Genomic DNA, 21,537 nt, shown 5'->3' with positions numbered 1-21,537 from the left:
AATAATAAAGGAATTCAATACCCCACTTTCAGCAATGGATAAATCATCCAGACCAAACAATCAAAAAGAAAACACTGTACTAAAAGCATACATTAGGGGCGCCTGGGTGGCGCAGTCGGTTAAGCGTCCGACTTCAGCCAGGTCACGATCTCGCGGTCCGTGAGTTCGAGCCCCGCGTCAGACTCTGGGCTGATGGCTCAGAGCCTGGAGCCTGTTTCCGATTCTGTGTCTCCCTCTCTCTCTGCCCCTCCCCCGTTCATGCTCTGTCTCTCTCTGTCCCAAAAATAAATAAACGTTGAAAACAAAAAAAATTTAAAAAAAAAAAACATAAAAAAAATAAAAGCATACATTAAACTAAATTGACCTAATATGCATTTATAGAACATGCCATCCAATAGACCAGAATACACAATTCTCAAGTGCACACAGAACATTCATAATCATATGACAACTATAAATCATATGGAAGACCACAAAAACAGTTGTAGCAAATTTAGGAAAATTTAAGTTATACTAAGTATCTTTAACCACAATAGTATTAAAATAAAAACCAAAACAGGAGGAAAAAGCTAAAATATTCACAAATACATGGAGATTAACTAATAAATTCCTGAACAAACAATTTGTCAAAGAAGAAACTGAGGCACGCCTGGGTGGCTAGGTTAGTTAAGTGTCCAACTCTTGGTTTGAGCTCAGGTCATGACCTTACGGTTCATGAGTTCGAGCCCTGCGTCAGGCTCTGCACTGACAGCATGGAGTCTCCTTGGGATTCTGTCTCCCTCTCTCTCTGCCCCTCCCTTGCTCACTTTCTCTGTTTCTCTCAAAAATAAATAAATATTAAAAAAGAATAAATCAAAAAGGAGACGAAAAAATATCTTGAAGCTATTAAAAATTTAAGCACAATATATCAAAACTTAGTGAATGCTGCAAAAACAGGTCTAAGAGGAAAGTCTATAATAATAAAAGCCTACATTAAGAAACAAGAAATCCAATAAACAACCTTACTTTACACATTAAAAAACAGAAAAGGAAGAACTCAGCCCAAAGTTAGCAGAAAGAAAGGAATAACAAAGATCAGAACATAAATAATGAAAACCAGAAAAACAATAGAAAAGATCAACACAAGAGTTAGTGTTTTGAAAAGACAAACAAAATATCCAAAGCTTTTGCTAAACAAACTAGAAAAACAAGACTTAAATAAATAAAGAAATGAAATAGGAAACATTAAAATTGATACCACACTAATATACAGGATCAAGAGACTACTACGAAATAATCATATGCCAACAAATTGGATAACCTAAATGAAATGGGTAAGTAACTAGAAACATACAACCTACCAAGACTGAATCATAAAAAAAAGGAAAATCTGAATGGTTCGATAAGGAGTAAGGAGATTGAATTAATAATCAAAAACCTCCCAAGGAGCCTGGGTGGCTCAGTCAGTTAAGCATCCAACTCCTGCTCAGGTCATAATCTTGCAGTTCATAAATTCAAGCCCCGTGCTAGACTCTGTGCTGACAGCTCAGAGGCTGGAACCTGCTTTGGATTCTGTGTCTCCCTCTCTCTCTGCCCCTCCCCTGCTTGTACTCTGTCTCTCTCTCTCTCTAAAAATAAACATTAATAACTAAAAACCTCCCAATACAAAAAACCCCAGGACTAGATAGTTTCCATGGTAATTCTACAAACAATTAAAGAAGTAATCCCAATCCTTCTCAAACTCTTCCAAAAAACTGAAGAGGGAATACTCCTAAAATCATTTTATTGGGTCATCATTGCCCTGATACCAAAGCCAGATAAGGACACTACAAGAAAAGAAAACTATATACCAATATGCCTGATGCATATAGATGCAAACATTTTCAACAAAGTATTAGGAAACCAAATTCAGTAATACATTAAAAGAATCATACATCATGATCAAGTGGGAATTATTCCAGGGATGCAAGGATGATTCAATATCCACAAATCAATGTGGGACACCACATTAACAGAATGAAACATTAAAAGGATCTGATCACTCCATACATGTAGAAAATGCACCTGACAAAATTCAGTATCTTTTATGATAAAACTCTCACCAAACTGGGTATATAAGGAATGCATGTCAATATAATAAAGGTGAATACAACCAACCCACATCTAATATCATAATCAATAGTAAAAGATTAAAAGTTTTTCTTCTAAGATGAGGAACAGGACAAGGGTGATCATTCTCACCACTCTTATTCAACACAGTACTAAAAATCCTAGCCAGCACAATTAGGTAAGAAAAAGAAATAAAAGGCATTCAAAAGCATTAATTGCCATTATATGCAGATGATATGACTTTATATAGAACGCTCCCTCCCCCCCCAAAAAAAACACCAAAAAACTTTTAAAATAAAAAAAATTCAGTAAAGTTGCAGGATACAAAATCAATACAAAAAAATCAGTTGCTTTTCTATACACTAACAGTGAACTAGCAGAAAGAGAAATTAAGAAAACAATCTCATTTACAATTGTATTAAAAAGAATAAAAGGGGCGCCTGGGTGGCTCAGTCGGTTAAGCTGCCGACTTCAGCTCAGGTCATGATCTCATGGTCCGTGAGTTCAAGCCCCGCGTCGGGCTCTGTGCTGACAGCTCAGAGCCTGGAGCCTGTTTCAGATTCTGTGTCTCCCTCTCTCTGACCCTCCCCCCGTTCATGCTCTGTCTCTCTCTGTCTCAAAAATAAATAAATGTTAAAAAAAAAAAAAAAAGAATAAAATACCTAGGAAAAATATAGCCAAGGAAAAAAAAGAACTATACACAAAAACCTTAAGGCACTGATGGAAAACAAAACAAAACAAAACAAAACAAAAAACCACCACGAAGATGACAGAAATAAATTGAAAGACATTCCATACTCATGGATGGGAAGAATTAAGAGTGTTAAAATGTCCACCATACACAAAGCAACCTAAGATTCAATGCAATCCCTACCAACATTCCAATGCCCTTTTTCATAGAAATATAATTATCTTAAAATCTATACGTAACCACCAAAGACCCCAAATAGACAAAGAAATCTTCAGAAAGAACAACAAAGCTGGGATCATCACACTTCCTGATTTTAAACTACATTACAAAGCTATATTAATCAAAACAGTATGGGATGGCCTAAATATAGACATACAGGTCAAAGGAATAGAATCAAGAGTCAGAAATAAATCCACATATATATGGTCAATTAATTTATGGCAAAAGAGACACAAATATACAAGAGGGAAAGGAGAGTCTCTTCAACTAATAGTGTTGGGAAAATGGGACAGCCACTTGCAAGAGGACAAAACTGGATCCCTATCTTGCACCATAAAAAAAAATCAAATCAAAAGTAATTAAAACCTTAAATGTAAGACATAAAACCATGTAAGTCCTAGAAGAAAACATGGGGGTAAGCTTGTTGACATCAGTCTTGGCAATGATTATTTGGAATTAATACCAAAACAAAGGCCACAAAAGCAAAATGAACAAGTGGGACTACATCAAACTAAAAAGCTTCTGCAAACCAAATGAAACTATCAACAAAATGAAAAGGCAATACATGGAATGGGAGAAATATTTGCAAACCATACATCTAATAAGGGGTTAATATCTAAAATATATAAGGAACTCATACAACTCAACAGAAAACATTCTATTAAAAAATTGGCAGAGAAACTGAACAGACACTTTTCTAAAGAAGACATATACATGGCCAACTGGTACATGAAAAGTAATGCATTAATGGTATATCACTAATTGCAGGGAAATGCAAATTAAAACCACAATGAGATATCACCTCACACCTGTCAGAGTGATTATCATTAAAAAAAAAAAAAAAAACTCGATAACACACCTTGCTAAAACGTAGGGAAAAAGGAACCCCTGGGCAATCTTGATGAAAATGTAAATTGGTGCAGAGTGCACTACTGTCGAAAATAGTATGGGTTCCTCAAAAAAAATAAAAATAAGGGAGTAGTTAAGATGGTGGAGAAGTAGAGGAAGCCTGGGTTTTTCTAGTCCCTCAATCACAGCTGTATTGAGGTGAGATCAAGTGGAACACCCAGGAAATCGATCTGTGGAATGGCAGAAGAATCTCCATGGTTGGAGGAAGACAGAGTAGCAGGTGCAAGGCATGTGGAAGTGAATTGGGGAAGAAAAAAATGGCGGTGCCATGAGGGGGAGCAAACCCTTTCCATGCAAACACAAAAGGGAGAAAAAGTGAGAGGATTTGGGAAAGCATGGCATCTTCTTTGCACAAGATGAAAACCTCTCTGGACCATGGACTGGGGAGCAAGAAGTATTGAGTGTCACAGGGCTTTTTTCACAAAGAGACTTTGGAGTTCAAACTGATTTTGGAAGTGAGTGATTTTCTCCAGAATGTAGCTGGGGCATGCACTGCTAGGGAGGAAGGAGGTGGAGCCAGAGCGCATAGTGTGGTGTAGGGATCTCCAGGGTGCACTGGAAGGGAACATTCCCCTTCCTGGAGTATTTTTGGAAGAGGTTCCCTCCCAGGGACACAAGACCTTGTAGGTGCCAACAAAAGGTCTTTCGTTAGCAGGGGACAGAGACACAACAAGAAAGAGAACCTTTGCTGCTTTTAGCGGTGCTACACCATAGATTCCACACACTGCACAGGCGTGGGACTATTTTTCAAAGAAAAAGGACTTCAGACACAGTGTAGAGAGGCTCTACTCGGAACAGGGAGGCGGTACAGGGTCCATTAAGACTTCCAGTTTTGGGGTGACTAGATGGAGTAGTCAGTTAAGCCTCCCAAATCTTGGTTTTAGCTCAGGTCATGATCTAGTGGTTCATGAGATCGACTGTTAGCACTGAGCCTGCTTATGCCAAGAAACTGCTTACTCCCAGGGCAAGACTGACTCTGAGCCAACACAGGGGCCTCTCCTCCAGAAGACCAGGACAGTCAGCACCCCACATGCACCAAGTGTACTGAAATTGAGTGCTTCATAACATCACCTGCAGTTCTAGTGGAAATAGACCAAGGCTAATCATTTTTTCTTTTTTGTCTTCCTTATTCTTTCTTTTCTATTGGAATCAGGCTAAGAATTTCTTGTTTGTTATTTTTTTATCTCTTTTTTTTTCTTTTTATTGGATCAGGCTTCTTTTTTTTTTTTTTCCTTTCTTTTTCTTTAGAATCAATCTTAAAGTTTTTTGATTCTCTGGTTGGATTTTTTCCCTTTTCTTTTCCTTTTTTTGGGATCAGGTTTGGTTTTTTTTTTTTTTTTCCTTTTTTCCAGGCTTTTCTTAACAAACAAATCAGCTTCATTAGGCTTATTTTAACACACAAATCAAAGCACACCTAGTTAAACGTCCAAACACTTCCCAATGCAAGCAAGTTGGGGCTCTGCAGAAGACTGGCCAGTGGGAAAGAGCAGCCAAAACACAATAGCAGAATGCACACACCATACACCATAAACACTTCGTGAAGTGCCAGGCCCTGGTCAGCGTACAACTTCTTTTTAATACAGCATTATTCTCAGGTGAGGAAACATAACACACTTTTAAAACACACAAAAGACAGAAACAGCAAAAATGACAAGATGGAAAAATTCTCCCCAAAAGAAAGGTCAGGAAGAAATCACAGCCAGGGACTTGCTCAAAAGAGATATAAGGAATATATCTGAACAAGAATTTAGAATAACAGTTATAAGATTACTAGCTGGGCTTGAAAAAAGCATAGAACACACCAGACAAACTCTTGCTGTGGAGATCAAAGACCTAAAAACTAGTCAGGCTAAAATAAAAAATGCTATAATTGAGATGCAAAACCAAGTGGATATAGTCACAAGGATTGAAGAAGCAGAGTACAGAATAGTGAGAAAGAAGATAAAATTATAGAAAATAATGAAGCTGAAAAGAAGAGGGAAAGGAAACTATTAGATCACTAGTGGAGAGTTAGAGAACTTAGTGATTCCATAAAATGAAGTCACATCCATATCATAGCACTCCCAGAAGAAGAGTGAGAAAAAGGGACAGAAGATTTATTTGAACAAACTATAGCTGAGAACTTCCCTAATACGGGGAGGGAAACAGATATTCAAGTCCAAGAGGCACAGAAAACTCCCCTCAAAATAAAAAAAAATGGGTCAACACCACAACATATCATAATGAAACTTGCAAAATACAAAGATAAAGAGAGAATTCTGAAAGCAGCTAAGGACAACACATCCTTAACCAAAAGGGTAGACACATAAGATTAGCAGACTTGTCCACTGACACCTGGCAGGCCAGAAGGAAGTGGCAGGAAATATTCAGTGTGCTGAAGAGGAAAAATACGCAACCAAGAATTCTTTATCCAGCAAGGTTGTAATTCAGAATAGAAGGCAAGATAAAGAGTTTCCCAGACAAACAAAACTAAAGGAGTTCATGACCACTAAACCAGCCCTGTAAGAAATTTTAAGGGGGACTGAGTAGAGGGGGAAAAAAAAAGGAGAAGAAGATGACCAAAGAAACAAAGATTACAAATGACCATAGAACATCACCAGAAACACAACTTTACAGGTTAATACAATGGCACTAAATCCATATTTTTCAAAAACCACTCTGAATGTAAATAGACTAAATGCTCCAATCAAAAGACACAGGGTATCAGAATGAATTAAAAAAAAAAAGAGATGCATCTATGTGCTGCCTATAAGAGACTCATTTTAGACCTAAAGACACATGCAGATTGAATATAAGGGGATGTAGAACTATCCTGCTAATGTAGGACATCATGCTAATGTAGAATGTAGAACATCATGCTAATGGACATCAAAAGAAATCCAGAATAGTCATACTTACACCAAACTAGATTTTAAAACAGAGACTGCAGGGGCGCCTGGATGGCTTAGTCAGTTAAGTGGCTGACTTCAGCTCAGATCATGATCTCATAGTTCATGGGTTTGAGCCCCGCGTCGGGCTCTGTGCTGACAGCTCAGAGCCTGGAGCCTGCTTCAGATTCTGTGTCTCCCTCTCTCTCTCTATCCCTCCCTGCTCGCACTCTGTCTCTCTCTCTCAAAAATAAATAAACATTGAAGAAAAAAAAAAAGACTGCAACAAGAGATGAGGAAGGGCACTAAATCATAATTAAGGGTCTATCCATCAAGATCTAACAATTGTAAATATTTATTCCCCCAACTTGGATGCATCCAAATATATAAATCAATTAATCACAAAAATGAAGAGATTAATTGATAATAACACAGTAATCGTAGGGGACTTTAATACCCCACTAACAACAATGGACAGATCATCTAAGCAGAAAATCCACAAGGAAGACATGGCTTTGAATGACACACTGGACTGAATGGATTTTTTTTTTTTTAATTTTTTTTTTCAACGTTTATTTATTTTTTGGGACAGAGAGAGACAGAGCATGAACAGGGGAGGGGCAGAGAGAGAGGGAGACACAGAATCGGAAACAGGCTCCAGGCTCTGAGCCATCCGCCCAGAGCCCGACGCGGGGCTCGAACTCACGGACCGCGAGATCGTGACCTGGCTGAAGTTGGACGCTTAACCGACTGCGCCACCCAGGCGCCCCTGGACTGAATGGATTTAACAGATATCATCAGAACATTTCACCCTAAAACAACAGAATACACATGCTTCTCAAATGTTCATGGAACATTCTGCACAACAGATCACATACTGGGTCACAAACCAGCCCTCAACAGGTATAAAAAGATTGAGATCATACCATCCATATTTTCAGACCACAACAATATGAAACGTGAAACCAACCACATGAAAAAATTTAGAAAACTCTCAAATACACGGAGGTTAAAGGACATCCTACCAAAGAATGAATGGGTTAACCAGGAAATTAAAGAAGAAATAAAAAGATACATGGAAGCAAACGAAAATGAAAACAACACAGTCCAAATCCTTTAGGATGTAACAAAGGCAGTCCTAAGAGGAAAGTATATTGCAATTCAGGTCTATCTCAAGAAGCAAGAAAGGTCCCAAATACACAATCTAAACTTACATCTAGAGATGTAAAGAAAAGAAACAGCAAATGAAGCCTAAAGCTAGCAGAAGGTAAATAATAAAGACTAGAGCAGAAATAAACGATATAGAAACAAACAAACAAACAACTGTAGAACCTATCAACGAAACTAAGAGCTGGCTCTTTGAAAGAATAAGCAAAATTGATAAACCCATAGCCAGACTTTTCAAAAAGAAAAGACTTATCAAAAAGAAAAGAGAAAGGACCCAAACAGATAAAATCATGAATGAAAGAGGAGAGATCACAACCAATACCACAGATATATAAACAATTATGAGAGAATACTATGAAAAATTATATTTCAACAAACTGCACAATCTGGAAAAAATGCACAAATACCTGGAAACATACAAATTACCAAAACCAAAACAGGAAGAAATAGAAAGTTTGAACAGACCCATTAACAGGCAAGGAAACTGAATCAGTAATCAAAAATTTCAAACATGAGTCCTGAGCCAGACGTCTTCCCAGGGGAATTCTATCAGACATTTAAAGAAGAATTAATACCTATTCTTCTCAACAAACAGAAATGGAAGGAAAGCTTCCAAACTGATTCTATGAAGCCAGCATTACCATGATTCCAAAACAAGACAAAGATCCCAGTAAAAAGAAGAATTACAGGCCAATATCCCTGATAAACATGAATATAAAAATTCTCAACAAGATACTAGCAAACTGAACCAACAGTACATTAAAAGAATTATTCACCATGATCAAGTGGGATTTATTCCTGGGCTGCAGGGCTGATTCAATATTTGTAAGTCAATCAATGTGATACACCACATTAACTAAGAAAGGATAAGAACCATATGATCCTCTCAATAGATACAGAAAAAGCAATTAACAAAATACAGGATCCTATCCTGATAAAAACCCTCAAGAAAGTAGGGATACAAGAAATATACCTTAACATCATAAAGGCCACATACGAAAGACTCACAGCTAAAATCCTCAATGGGGAAAAACTCAGAGCTTTCCCTTTAAGGTCAGGAACACGACAGGGATGTCCACTCTTACCACTGTTGTTCACATAGTATTGGAAGTCTCAGCTTCAGCAGTCAGATAACAAAAAGAAATAAAGGCATATAGATCAGCAAGAAAGAAGTCAAACTCTCACTCTTCGCAAATGACATGATACTCTATGTGGAAAACCCAAAAGACTCCATAGAAAACCTGCTAGACCTGATACATGAATTCAGTAAAGTTGCAGGATATAAATCAACATACAGAAATCAGTTACATTTCTATACACCAATAATGAAGCAGCAGAAACAGAAATCAAGGAATCGACCCCATGTATAATTGCACCAAAAACCCTAAGATATCCAGGAATAAACCTAACCAAAGAGGTAAAAGATCTGTATGCTGAAAACTATAGAAAGCTTATGAAAGAAACTGAAGATACAAAGAAATGGAAAAACATCCTATGCTTATGGATTGGAAGAACAAATATTGTTAAAATGTTTATACCACCCAAAGTAATCTACACATTCAATGCAACCCCTATCAACACCAGTGTTCTTCACAGAACTAAAACAAACAATCCTAAAATTTGTATGGAACCAGAAAATACCCCAAATAACCTAAGTAGTGTTGAAAAAGAAAACCAAATCTGGGGGTGCCTGGGTGGCTTAGTCAGTTGGGCATCCAACTTTGGCTCGGGTCATTATCTTGTGGTTTGTGAGTTTGAGTCCCACATCAGGCTCTGTGCTGACAGCTCGGAGCCTGGAGCCTGCTTCAGATTCTGTGTCTCCTCCTCTCTCTGCCCTCCAATGCTCATGCTCTCTCTCTGTCTCTCAGTAATAAATAAACGTTAAAAAATTTAAAAAAAAAGAGGAAGGAAGGAAGGAAGGAAGGAAGGAAGGAAGGAAGGAAGGAAGGAAGAAAGAAAGAAAGAAAGAAAGAAAGAAAGAAAGAAAGAAAGAAAGAAAGAAAGAAAGAAAACCAAAACTGGAGGCGTCACAATTCCGGAGTTCAAAATGTATTACAAAGCTATAATCATCAACACAATATGGTAATGGCACAAACACAGACACAGAGATCAATGGAACAGAGGAGAGAGCCCCAAAAAGGACCCACAAATATACGGCCAACTAATCTTTGAAAAAGCAGGAAAGAATATCCAATGGAAAAAAGATAGTCTCTTCAGCAAATGGTGCTGGGAAAACTGGACAGCCACATGCAGAAGTATAAAACTGGACCACTTTCTTACATCATACACAAAAATAAACTCAAAATGGATGAAAGAACTAAATGTTAAGACAGGAAACCATCAGAATCCTAGAGAAGAAAACAGGCAGCCACCTCTTTGATCTCGGCCACAGCAACTTCTTTCTAGACATGTCTCCGGAGGCAAGGGAAACAAAAGTGAAAATGATGATGGATGGATGGAAAAAGATGAATGGATGAAGAAAATATAAGACACAAAAATGAACTACTGGACCTCATCAAGATAAAAAGCTTATGCACAGTGAAGGAAACACTCAAACAAACTAAAAGGCTACCTACAGAATGGGAGAAGATATTTGCAAATGACGTACCAGATAAATGGTTAGTATCCAAAATCTATAAAGAACTTATCAAACTCAACACCCAAAAAACAAATAATCCAATGAAGTACTTGACAGAAGACATGAACAGACACTTTTCCAAAGAAGACGTCCAGATAGCCGGCAGACACATGAAAAGATGTTCAACTTCACTCATCAAGGAAATATAAATCAAAACCACAATGAGATACCACCTCATACCCATCAGAATGGCTAAAATTAACAACTCAGGCAACAAGAGACGTTGGCAAGGATGCAGAGAAAGGGGGTTCCCCTTTTGCACTGCTGGTGGGAATGCAAACTAGTGAAGCCACTCTGGAAAACAGTATGGAAGTTCCTCAAGAAGTTAAAAATAGAACTACCTTACGACCCAGCAATTGCACTACTAGGTATTTATCCAAAAGATACAAAAATGCTGAATCAAAGGTGCACAATGCACCCTGATGTTTACAGCAGCACTACCAATAATAGCCAAATTATGGAAATAGCCCAAATGCCCATCAACTGATAAATGGATAAAGAACAGGTTGTGTATGTATGTGTGTGTGTGTGTGTATGTGTATGTATGTGTATATATATATATATATTATTATATATATTTATTTATTATAAATATATATTATAATATAATATAAATATATAATAATATTATATATTATTATATAATATTATTATATAAATATTATATTATAATGTAATATAAATATATTATAATATTATAATATAAATAAGTATAATATAAATATATTATTATTTATTATATATATATTTACACACACCCACATACATATACACAATGCAATATTACTTGGTGATCAAAAAGAATGAAATCTTGCCATTTGCAACAATGTGGATGGAACTAGAGTGCATTATGCTAAGCAAAATAAGTCAGAGAAAAGACAAATATGATTTCACTCATATGTGGAATTTAAGAAACAAATCAGATGAACACAGGGGAAGGGACAGAAAAATTAGTTTTTAACAGACAAGAAGGTAAACCATAAGAGACTCTTAAAGACAGAGCTCAAACTGAGGGTTGCTGGAGGGGAGGTCGGTGGGGGGATGGGCTAGATGGGTGATGGGCATTAAGGAGGGCACTTGTTGGGATGAGCACTGGGTGTTTGTGTGTGTGTGTGTATATACATATATATATGTGTGTATATATACATATATATGTGTGTATATATATATATATGATGAACCACTACATTCTATTCCTGAAACCAACACTATACTATATTAACAAATATAACTTGAATTTAAATTTTTTTTTAAAGGAAAAAAATTAAAAATAGAACTGACATATGTTCCAGCTTTTTCACTTCTGGGTATTTATGCTTGGGAAAACAAAATCATTACCTCAAAAAGATATCTGTGCCCCAATGTTCAGTGCAGTGCAATTTACAAGAGACAAGACATGGAAGCAACCTAAATGTCCACTAAAAGATGAATGGATGAAGAAAATATAAGACACATACACAGGAATACTATTCAGCCACAAAAAAAAAAAAAAAAAAAAAAAAAAAAAGCCTGACATATACAGTAACATGGATGGAACTTGAGGGCATTACGCCAAGTGAAATAAATCAAAAAGAGAAAGACAAATACTGTATGATCTCACTTTTGTGTAAAACCTTGAAAAAAAAAATGGGAGGGACTGGCCAATGGCCTACAGAGCAACACATCTAAGTTCCACTGTAACTACTGCAACACATACCTCAACCATGACTCTCCATCTGTGAGAAAGACACAGAGCAGTGGTAGGAAACACAAAGAGAATGTGAAAGACTACTATCAGAAATGGATGGAAGAGCAGGCTCAGAGCCTGATCAACAAAACAGCTGCTACATTTCAACGAGGAAAGATATCTCCTACTTGATTCTCTGTTGCTCCTCCTAAGGGGCAATGATCCCACCTCCTCCCAGTCTCTTGGGTCTTCCTTGCCCTAGTATGATGCCAGCACCTCATATGGGGGGCCCTTCCATGATGCCAGTGATGGGTCCTCCTCCTCCTGGGATGATGCCAGTGGGACCTGCTCCTGGAATGAGGCCACCTATGTGAGGCCAATTGCCAATTATGCCTGAGCCCCCAATGATGAGACCTCCCTACCTATCCCATGATAGTGCCTAGTTGGCCAGGAAAGAGTCAACAAGACTGATAAGGAGAAATGTGAACATCTTTATATCCATTTTATATTACATGTTCTACTTCACCAGTAGATCATGGTGCTGTGACTCTGGGTGTTTTCTAACAGCATGACAAGGAAGACTTGCTCTCCCTTCCTATCAAAGACAGAATTGTTTTGGCAGGGGAGTAGTGGAACAAAAAAAAAAAAGCAATTATCAGTTTTTATTTGTATTGTGAAATGTGAAAATAAAATTGTCAACTGTTTTAGTCAAAAAAAAAAAACCCCACACATCTAGATACAGTCAATAGACTGGTAGTTTTAGGGAATGGGGGGGGGGGGTTGGAGAGAAGAGAAGGTATTAAAAAGGTACAAGTTTCTAGTATTAAGACAAGTAAGTGCTAAGGGTGTAACATACATACAGCATAGTGACCATAGTAAACAACAGTGTATTGTGTATTTGAAAGTTGCTAAAACAGTAGATCTTCAAAGTTCTCATCACAAGAAATTTAATAACTATATACACGCTGATGAATGTTAACTAAATTTATTGTATTAATATCACAATATAGGGGCACCTGGGTGGCTGGGTCAGTTGGGCATCCGACTCTTGATTTCAGCTCAGGTCATGATCCCAGGGTCAAGGGATCAAGCCACAAACTGGGCTCCACACTGAGCATGGAACCTGCTTAAGATTCTTTTTTCTTTCCCTCTGCTCATTTCCCCCACTTGTGCATGCTCTCTCTCTCTCTCTAAAATAATAATAGTTTCACAATATAAACATACATAAAATGGTGACATTGTATACCTAAAGCTAATACAATGTTCTGTCAATAATATATCAGCAAAATTAATTTTTAAAAATAAATTGACAGAAAACACTGGGAAAGCAATTTGGTATTAATTAAAATAGCCAGGGAATGAATTAAATCTTTATACACACAATACTCTAACTCATAATAATTATTATTAACAAAACAACTCATAATGGTTATATTAAACTAGGCCAAAAATTTTAAATAAAAAAACTATATAAAATTACTAACCTATATTATTCTCTTATAATAAAAAATATTATATAGTATTTGCTGCATTTTCAACACTATTCAAGAACATGGAAATTTTTACATCATTTATAAGCACTAAAAAATTCAGATACCAAGAATAACTCAAGGATCCCTGTGCAGTAAACTATAAAACATATACCAAGTGATCACAGGAAGACTGTGGAGTCAGAACCACCTACCATCCTCCCACCTACACAACATCTACACTAGCAGAATCTGTCTATGCAACTATTTTGGGATTCTAGAGCCTATTGAAGGCCTGCAACTACTAGTCAAAAGATTCAACCGCAAGTTACAGTTAATTTCGGTCAATTTGAGCTCCAACAGTGGTAGCAGTGACCCAGTCCCCTACCCCTAGCAACAAAGTAAGCAGCAAAGCTTGAGTTCTTAAAATAGTTTGCACAGGCTTGCAATCACCAAGGTAAGCAAGAAGAACCTTATTCTCCAAATATTGGGTATCTGTATTCTGATCACTGATTGCTGTTTCTGTTCATGGATGAGCAGACATAGAGAAAGGCAGCCAGTGTTGCAGCAACCACCACCATTGTTACAACACTTATGACTTCCAAGAGACTTAAAGGGTTAGACCTATTTTGTTTTATCTACTCCCCCCTTTAATTTTTCCCCTTTTCTCTTTTTGGAAACCAAACATTTAAGGATTGTGATTGTTAGAAAGTAATCACATACATGAGGGAATTCAGAAAGGCACAAACATTACTACAAGGGGTGCCTGGGTGGCTCAGTCAGTTAAGTGTCCAACTTCAGCTCAGGTCCTGATCTCACGGCTTGTGAGTGTGAGCCTGAGTGTGAGCTCCACATCGTGCTCAGTGCTGATAGCTCAGAGCCCAGAGGCTGCTTCAGATTCTGTCTCAGTCTCTCTGCCCCTCCCCTGCTTGCGCACTCTCTTTCCCTGTCTCTCAAATATAAACATTAAAAAAAAAAATTACTACAAAAAGACCAAGCTTATAAACGACCTGGGAAGATCTTATATTTATACATCAAGCTGATGTGTGGAACAGAGTCATGTGAACAATAAAGAACGAGAGAGAGAGAGAGAGAGAGAGAGAAGAAGGAAGGAAAAGAGTGAAAGAGGGAGGGAGGGAGAGAAAGAGGAGAAGGAAGGAAGGAAGGAAGGAAGGAAGGAAGGAAGGAAGGAAGGAAGGAAAGAAGGGAGGGAGGGAGGGAGGAAAAAAAGCAGCAAACCCTTGGGAAGGGGAAGAATCAGATTTTCAGACTTACCACATAATAAGATTGAAATGTTGCATTTTCAACAACACCAAAAAAATCACAAGGCATACAAACAGGAAACCATGGATGATTCAAAATGAAAAAAAAAAAAAAAATCAACAGAACATGTCCCTGAAAAAAATTCAGAAAGCAGACTCAAGAGAAGAAAAAGACATTATAACAACTGTCTTAAAGATCATCAAAAAGCTACAAAAAAAAAAAAAAAAGGAAGTCTTGGACAGTCAAGAAAATGATTAATGGGTAAACAAAAATATCAAGAAGCAAAATATATAAATAAATCAAAAGGAAATTCTGGAGTTAAAAAGTATAATAACTAAAATTAAAAACTCATGGGGCACCTGGCTGGATCAGTTGGGAGAACATGAGACTCTTAATCTTGGGGTTATGAGTTCAAGCCCCACATTGGGCACAGAGATTACTTAAATAAACTTTAAAAAAGCAGATTCGAACCGGCAGAAGAAATAGTCCATCATCAACCCTGAGTTTGGGAATGGGAATGGGAATGGGAATGGGAATGGGAATGGGAATGGGAAAGGGAAAGGGAAAGGGAAAGGGAAAGGGAAAGGGAAAGGGAAAGGGAAAGGGAAGGAAGGACAGGAAGAGAACTTGAATATATGATCATGGAAATTATCAAATCTGAGGATCAAAAAAATTTTGAAAAAAGTGAATAGAGCCTAAGGGACCTGTGGGACAACAACAAGCAGACCAATATATGCAATACTGGTATCTCAGTAGGAGAAAAAATAAAGGAGAAGAGAAATTAGTGAAATAAATAATCACAAAAAAATTCCAAATTTGATGAAAGACATGAATACAAACATCCAAGAAGTCCAAAGAACTATAAGCAGAATAAACTCAATGAGACCTGTACCAAGAAACATTATAATCAAGTTGTCAGAAGACAAAGACAAAGAATCTTGAAGGCACCAAGAAAGAAGGGACTCATCACATACCAAGGACACTCCATATGATTATGAGAGTTCTCATCACTAACCATACTAGTCAGAAGGCATTGGGTTGGTATATTCAAAGTACTGAATAAAAAAACCTGTCAACTAGAAATCCTGTATCTGGCAAAACTATTCTTTTTCCAGTTCCTTAAGTTGTAAAGTCAGGTTGTTGATTTATTTCTTCTTTTTTAATGTAAGCATCTACAGCTATAGATTTATTTTGCCTTTAGCACTGCTTTTAATGCATACCATATGTTTTGATATGCTATATTTTCATTTTCTTTCATTCTTAACCATTTTTTAATTTCCTTGTGATTTTTTCTTTGACCCATTGGTTGCTTTAAGTATGTTAATTTCCACAAACTTGTGAGTTTCCCAGTTTTCCTTCCATTAATAATTTCTAACTTCATATCATATGGTCAGAGAACAATGGGAGAAAATATTTCAAAATCATATTTCTGACAAGAAATTAATATTCAGAATATATAGAGAACTCCTAAAACTCAAAAGTAAAACACAACCTAATTCATCAAAGGGCACAGGACTTGAACAGACATTTCTCCAAAGAAGATATATGAACGGCCAATAAGCACATGAAAAGATGCTCAGCATCACTAATCATTAGGGAAACCCATAACAAAACCACAATGAGCTATCATGTCACACCCATTAGGATGACTATTACATAAAAACAGAAAACAAGTTTTAACAAGGATGTGGAGAAATTGGGACCCCTAACCACTGCTAATGGCAATGTAAAATGGTGCAGCTACTATACAAAAGAGTAATGGTGGTGCCTCAAAAATTACTAATAGAATTACTATATGATCCAGAAATCCCACTTCTGGGTAGATATGCAAAAGAACTTATAAGTAGGGACAGAGATGCCTGCATACCAGTGTTCATAACAGTGTTATTCACAACAGCAAAAAGGTGAAAGCCACCCAACCATCCAAAGACATTTATACCAGACTACAGAGAGGCAAAAAAAAAAAAAGGAATTAGAACTTCAATTAGGAAAGTGATCCCCAGACTGTTGTTCTGGATCTGTCACCTAATCTACATCATCACAAATTAAGACACCGGTTGACTAACCTATTTCTGTACTTGGGGTTGAAGAGGTCTTTCCAAGGATAAACCAAAACACAGGGGTCAAGCCCTAACATATTTTTTATAAAATAAAATTTAAAAAAATTATACTACAGAAGATACTATAAACAAAGTAAAATTAACAAACAGGAAACTTGAAAAATTTTTTCCAACACACTGGTAACAAACAATTAATACCTTTATTAAGAGTTCTTACAAGTCAGTAAGAAGCAGAACACCTGAATACATACAAAGACTACAGAGAAAACTTATATAAAAAATACAAAATCCATCTTCACTAAAAATAAAAAGTGGCTGAAATGAAAACAATTTTATGTAAAGTTATATTTATTTTTATCAATAGAGTCTGAAAAAAATTTTCTTTTTAACGTTTATTTATTTTTGAGACACAGAGAGACAGAGCATGAACAGGGGAGGGGCAGAGAGAGAGGGAGACACAGAATCTGAAACAGGCTCCAGGCTCTGAGCTGTCAGCACAGAGCCCGACGCAGGGCTCGAACTCACGGACCGTGAGATCATGACCTGAGCTGAAGTCGGACGCTTAACCACTGAGCCACCCAGGTGCCCCTGAAAAAAATTTTCAATGATAACACTTAATTCTGGTTAAATGAATGGCACAGTAAGAATTTATAAAAATACACAAACTTACTGTACCAAAGCTATACACACAAAAAATGAAAAATACCCTAAATGTCCACTCATAAGGAAACACATATTTGTAAAAGTAGATATATCTCAATATATTTATTGGCAAGTTACCAAATTAAAAGAGAAAAGCTAATTCTTTATTCTCCAGCATACCTACGTATTATTGTGATTTACATATGAGGTAAACTGAGGCACCAGAGAAAGAAATTAAGCAAACAGACTGAGATGAATTTCATTTATCACAGTATAATATCACAAATACTTAACAAATTTTCGTTAAAAGTTTTTAAAGGATAATATAAAGTTTAATAATTAAGTATTTTAAAATAATTAATTGCCAACTAGAAAAAACAAATATGCTACTTCAAAGAGATCATTTTAATTCAAATTTCCTATTCATTCGTGATGTTTTTTTTACTATTCCTTTATTTTGGGCATAAAACACAATTTCTTTTTCCTGCATAAGTCCATTTAAGTTATTATTATAGTCAACAATAACAGTTCTGAACACTAAAGACAGGCTAAGGCTAAAATAAGACTCTTAGCCTTGGGGCACCTGGGTGGCTCAGTCAGTTAAGCAGCCAAATTAGGCTCAGGCCATGATCTGGCAGTTTGTTAGTTCAAGCCCTGCATCAGGTTCTCTGCCATAGCACAGAGCCTGCTTTGGATCCTGGCTCCCTCTCTGTCCCCCTCCTCTCTCTCTCTCTCTCTCTCTCTCTCTCAAAAATATATAAATAGACATTTAGCCTTTATAAAACACTTTTCCACAAATATCATAAGGGGCATAAGTGCTAGGTTTTCAAAGAAAACTTCCTCAGTTTTCAGTCATAGCCTCCATTCTCCCACCCACCAATTTTTAGTTGTTATTCGACATTCTATCTTTGTAACAAAGAGCTGACATGTTTACCACATTCTCTGCAATAACAACAATTACAATAATGTCAGAACATGTGTCTCCTAAAAAGATCTACATAATTTATATTTCAATAATTGATTGAAATAGGCTGGAAAGAGGCTGGTTACAACAAGAGTCCCATCCTTGAGCCTATCCTGTCCATGCTATAGTGAGTTCTAATGGGGCACATCTAACTCAAGTGATGGTATGGCCACACGTGCAATTTATTTCCATAGGGCACTCTGGATTCTCCTCAAAGTGAACTCATCTTAAGGGAAAAGAGAACTAAAGCTTGGTTTAAGGAGTACAGTACTCCTCCTTAAACCAAATGGTAATACTTAGTATGGCTGTGACAATTGCCTTGGCAGTACTGGTAATGGTAATGGAGTAACAGTGATCTCAGGATCAGACACTAGCATCCTCACCATAGAAGACTTCAGTAGCATCAACATATATAGCACCAGCCTTTAATGGTACTTTTGATAAAAGTATCAATAAGAGAGACACAAAAATAATGACTACCACCTATTAAATTTCAAGCATTATATTAAGAACATCACATAGTTATCTCCTTAAATCCGCACAATAATCTTCTAAGATGTGTGTTACTATCTGTATTTTAAAGATCAAAGTAACTTGCCCAAGGTAAATCAGCATGTTTGCAATACTGATGTCTGGCTCCAAAGTCTATGCCTATTCTAAATGCAACAAACAAAGCAAATAACCACCAAGAAAATGAATTTTCAGAGCCCACATCAAATACCACCTGGAAATTTCATAAATATTTAGGAAGAACTTGAAGAGAGCTAGAATTCTCACTGAATAGATTTTAGGAACAACTAGAAATTTGAGACTTATTATTATTAAATCTTAGCCCCAAATTGGTATAAAACCTGTACAGTACAGATTATAATTTGATGGTTCCATTGAATCCTCATAATAGTGCTATTTTTTTAACAGTATGAATGTGCACTGATGTCTTTTGAATTCCACAGGGACAGTACATAATAAGTGACTTTTTCTATAGAAAGTATCATCAATAACAAAATTTTTAAATGCATGATGTTTTACGTGCACAAAGAATTCTGACGTGATATTTATTAAAAAGATAATAGGGGCGCCTGGGTGGCTCAGTCGGTTAAGCGTCCGACTTCAGCCAGGTCACGATCTCGCGGTCTGTGAGTTCGAGCCCCGCGTCAGGCTCTGGGCTGATGGCTCAGAGCCTGGAGCCTGTTTCCGATTCTGTGTCTCCCTCTCTCTCTGCCCCTCCCCCGTTCATGCTCTGTCTCTCTCTGTCCCAAAAATAAATAAACGTTGAAAAAAATTAAAAAAATATATATATATAATAAATAACTATGTGATGTATAAGGTCGAAGGTCATTTCTCTTCTTCCAACTCAGGAAACCAAAGCTCGAGATTAAATGACATGAACATTAATCCAAGTGCACAAAATTAAAGTATGTATTTTAGCTAAGCACTGGGCATAAATGTAATTAAGACATAATGCTTCTCCTTAAGGAACTCATGGACTAGTAGAGGAGGCAGAAACAAAATAACTATATTACAAACTGATAAGTGCATTTCTAACATCTCTAATTATACCTTAATTTATACATTAAATACATTATTAATTGGATAATGACACTGAAACTCAGTTCTTCTGGTAAATTCAGAAAAAGACCAAATAAAGTATAAAGTTAAAATTGCCATTAATAATTCACTAAGTAGAACTGATGTGAAACATAAAATATTCTCCAAAAGGAGAAAAATTTGTAAAATTTATAAATTCATAAGAAATAAACAGAGTTTATAAAAATAAAGTGCGTTAGAAATGTAAAAAATTTATTAAAAATCTTTAAAAAGTCAGCTATAAATACTCTTTAATGTAATTAGGCTTACAAGAGAAATACAAACTAGAAGTTACCTTTGGATGGTTCAGGGAAAATTAAAAAAAACAAAACAAAACAAAAAACAAGATTGGATCAATAATTTTTCACTGAGATCAAAACTACTTTATTGTACTAGCAACAAGGCAAGAAATTAAAAAGAGAAGTTCATGGTAAAAGAAAGTTAAGAGATTTAGTAGTATTTATTAACTGACATCCCTTAGCTTTATCCCACAATTTCTTTTATTTACAGTCCCCACAGAAGCATCTCCTATAGGTTAAAACAAAAGCAACTTCAGATTTCCATTTCTCTCACTGGCTCAGCAGGCCATGTTTGTTAATGGAATCTCAAACCATTTTTTTGAGGAACACATTCAGCAATTCATTCAGCAGATATTTACTGAGGACTAAATGCCAGGTCTAGTTCTAGAATCTGGATATAAAAACAGTTACTATGTCAAGATGGAGAGATGGTTGAATGAACAGACCAATAGATGGCCAGATGGATAAATAGGAAAGAGGAGGAAGAGGAACAGAAAAATGTCAGAGGAACAAATCTTAATTATATCACATAAATTGAAATACTGAAATAGGTAACTAAATTTTCATTAAAGTCTACATCTATTTTCCCAAAACACAAGTACAGTGTACTTTCTGAAACTGATTATTAGCCACAGACTGTTGGTTCCAACAGCCATCTCGAGCCACCAGGGGAGAAAAGTCACACTAGCCAACAGAGCACATCTGCCTCACTGTTAGGAATAATGCATCTATGGGGGGAAGAATAGAGAGGCTCATTAGAGTAAATATATTATTTATTTTGAGTAAAGTTATCACTAAACATACCTTTCAGATAAAAAGGAGCTCTTGTGAGGATTTAGATTTTGACAAGACTCTAGGCTGCCATCAGATGATGAAGAAAGCTGCTCTGATTGCAAGTTGTCTGTATCACCCAAACTGGCCTCAGTTACAGATGAGGTCTTTATGTATTTTCTTCCTAACTCCGTTCCCAGGACATTCGTCAATATAACTCTGGGTATCCTGTCACAC

General features: G+C 36.6%; 1 protein-coding gene and 1 pseudogene across 8 annotated transcripts in view; one reads left to right on the top strand and one right to left on the bottom strand.

Moving 5' to 3' along the window:
- SENP7 (SUMO specific peptidase 7) overlaps window positions 1–21,537 on the bottom strand; it is a 157,990-nt gene that overhangs the window by 47,479 nt on the left and 88,974 nt on the right. For 4 of the 8 annotated variants that reach the window (XM_086675563.1, XM_025913404.2, XM_086675565.1 and 1 more), the window contains one exon: window positions 21,334–21,528. The exons of the other annotated variants lie outside the window; for them this stretch is intronic. In XM_086675563.1, the coding sequence (XP_086531689.1) occupies window positions 21,334–21,528 (195 nt within the window). The remainder of the gene's footprint in view (window positions 1–21,333; window positions 21,529–21,537) is intronic. 8 annotated transcript variants of the gene reach the window in all.
- LOC112849363 (U1 small nuclear ribonucleoprotein C pseudogene) lies at window positions 3,408–12,716 on the top strand (annotated as a pseudogene).

This window comes from Puma concolor, chromosome C2 (assembly GCF_028749965.1).
Source record: "Puma concolor isolate L17-30 chromosome C2, mPumCon1.1.hap2, whole genome shotgun sequence".
In the NCBI taxonomy this organism is placed as follows: domain Eukaryota; kingdom Metazoa; phylum Chordata; class Mammalia; order Carnivora; family Felidae; genus Puma; species Puma concolor.
Note: the sequence above shows the minus strand (reverse complement) of the source record. Positions and strands in the feature narration are given on the sequence as shown.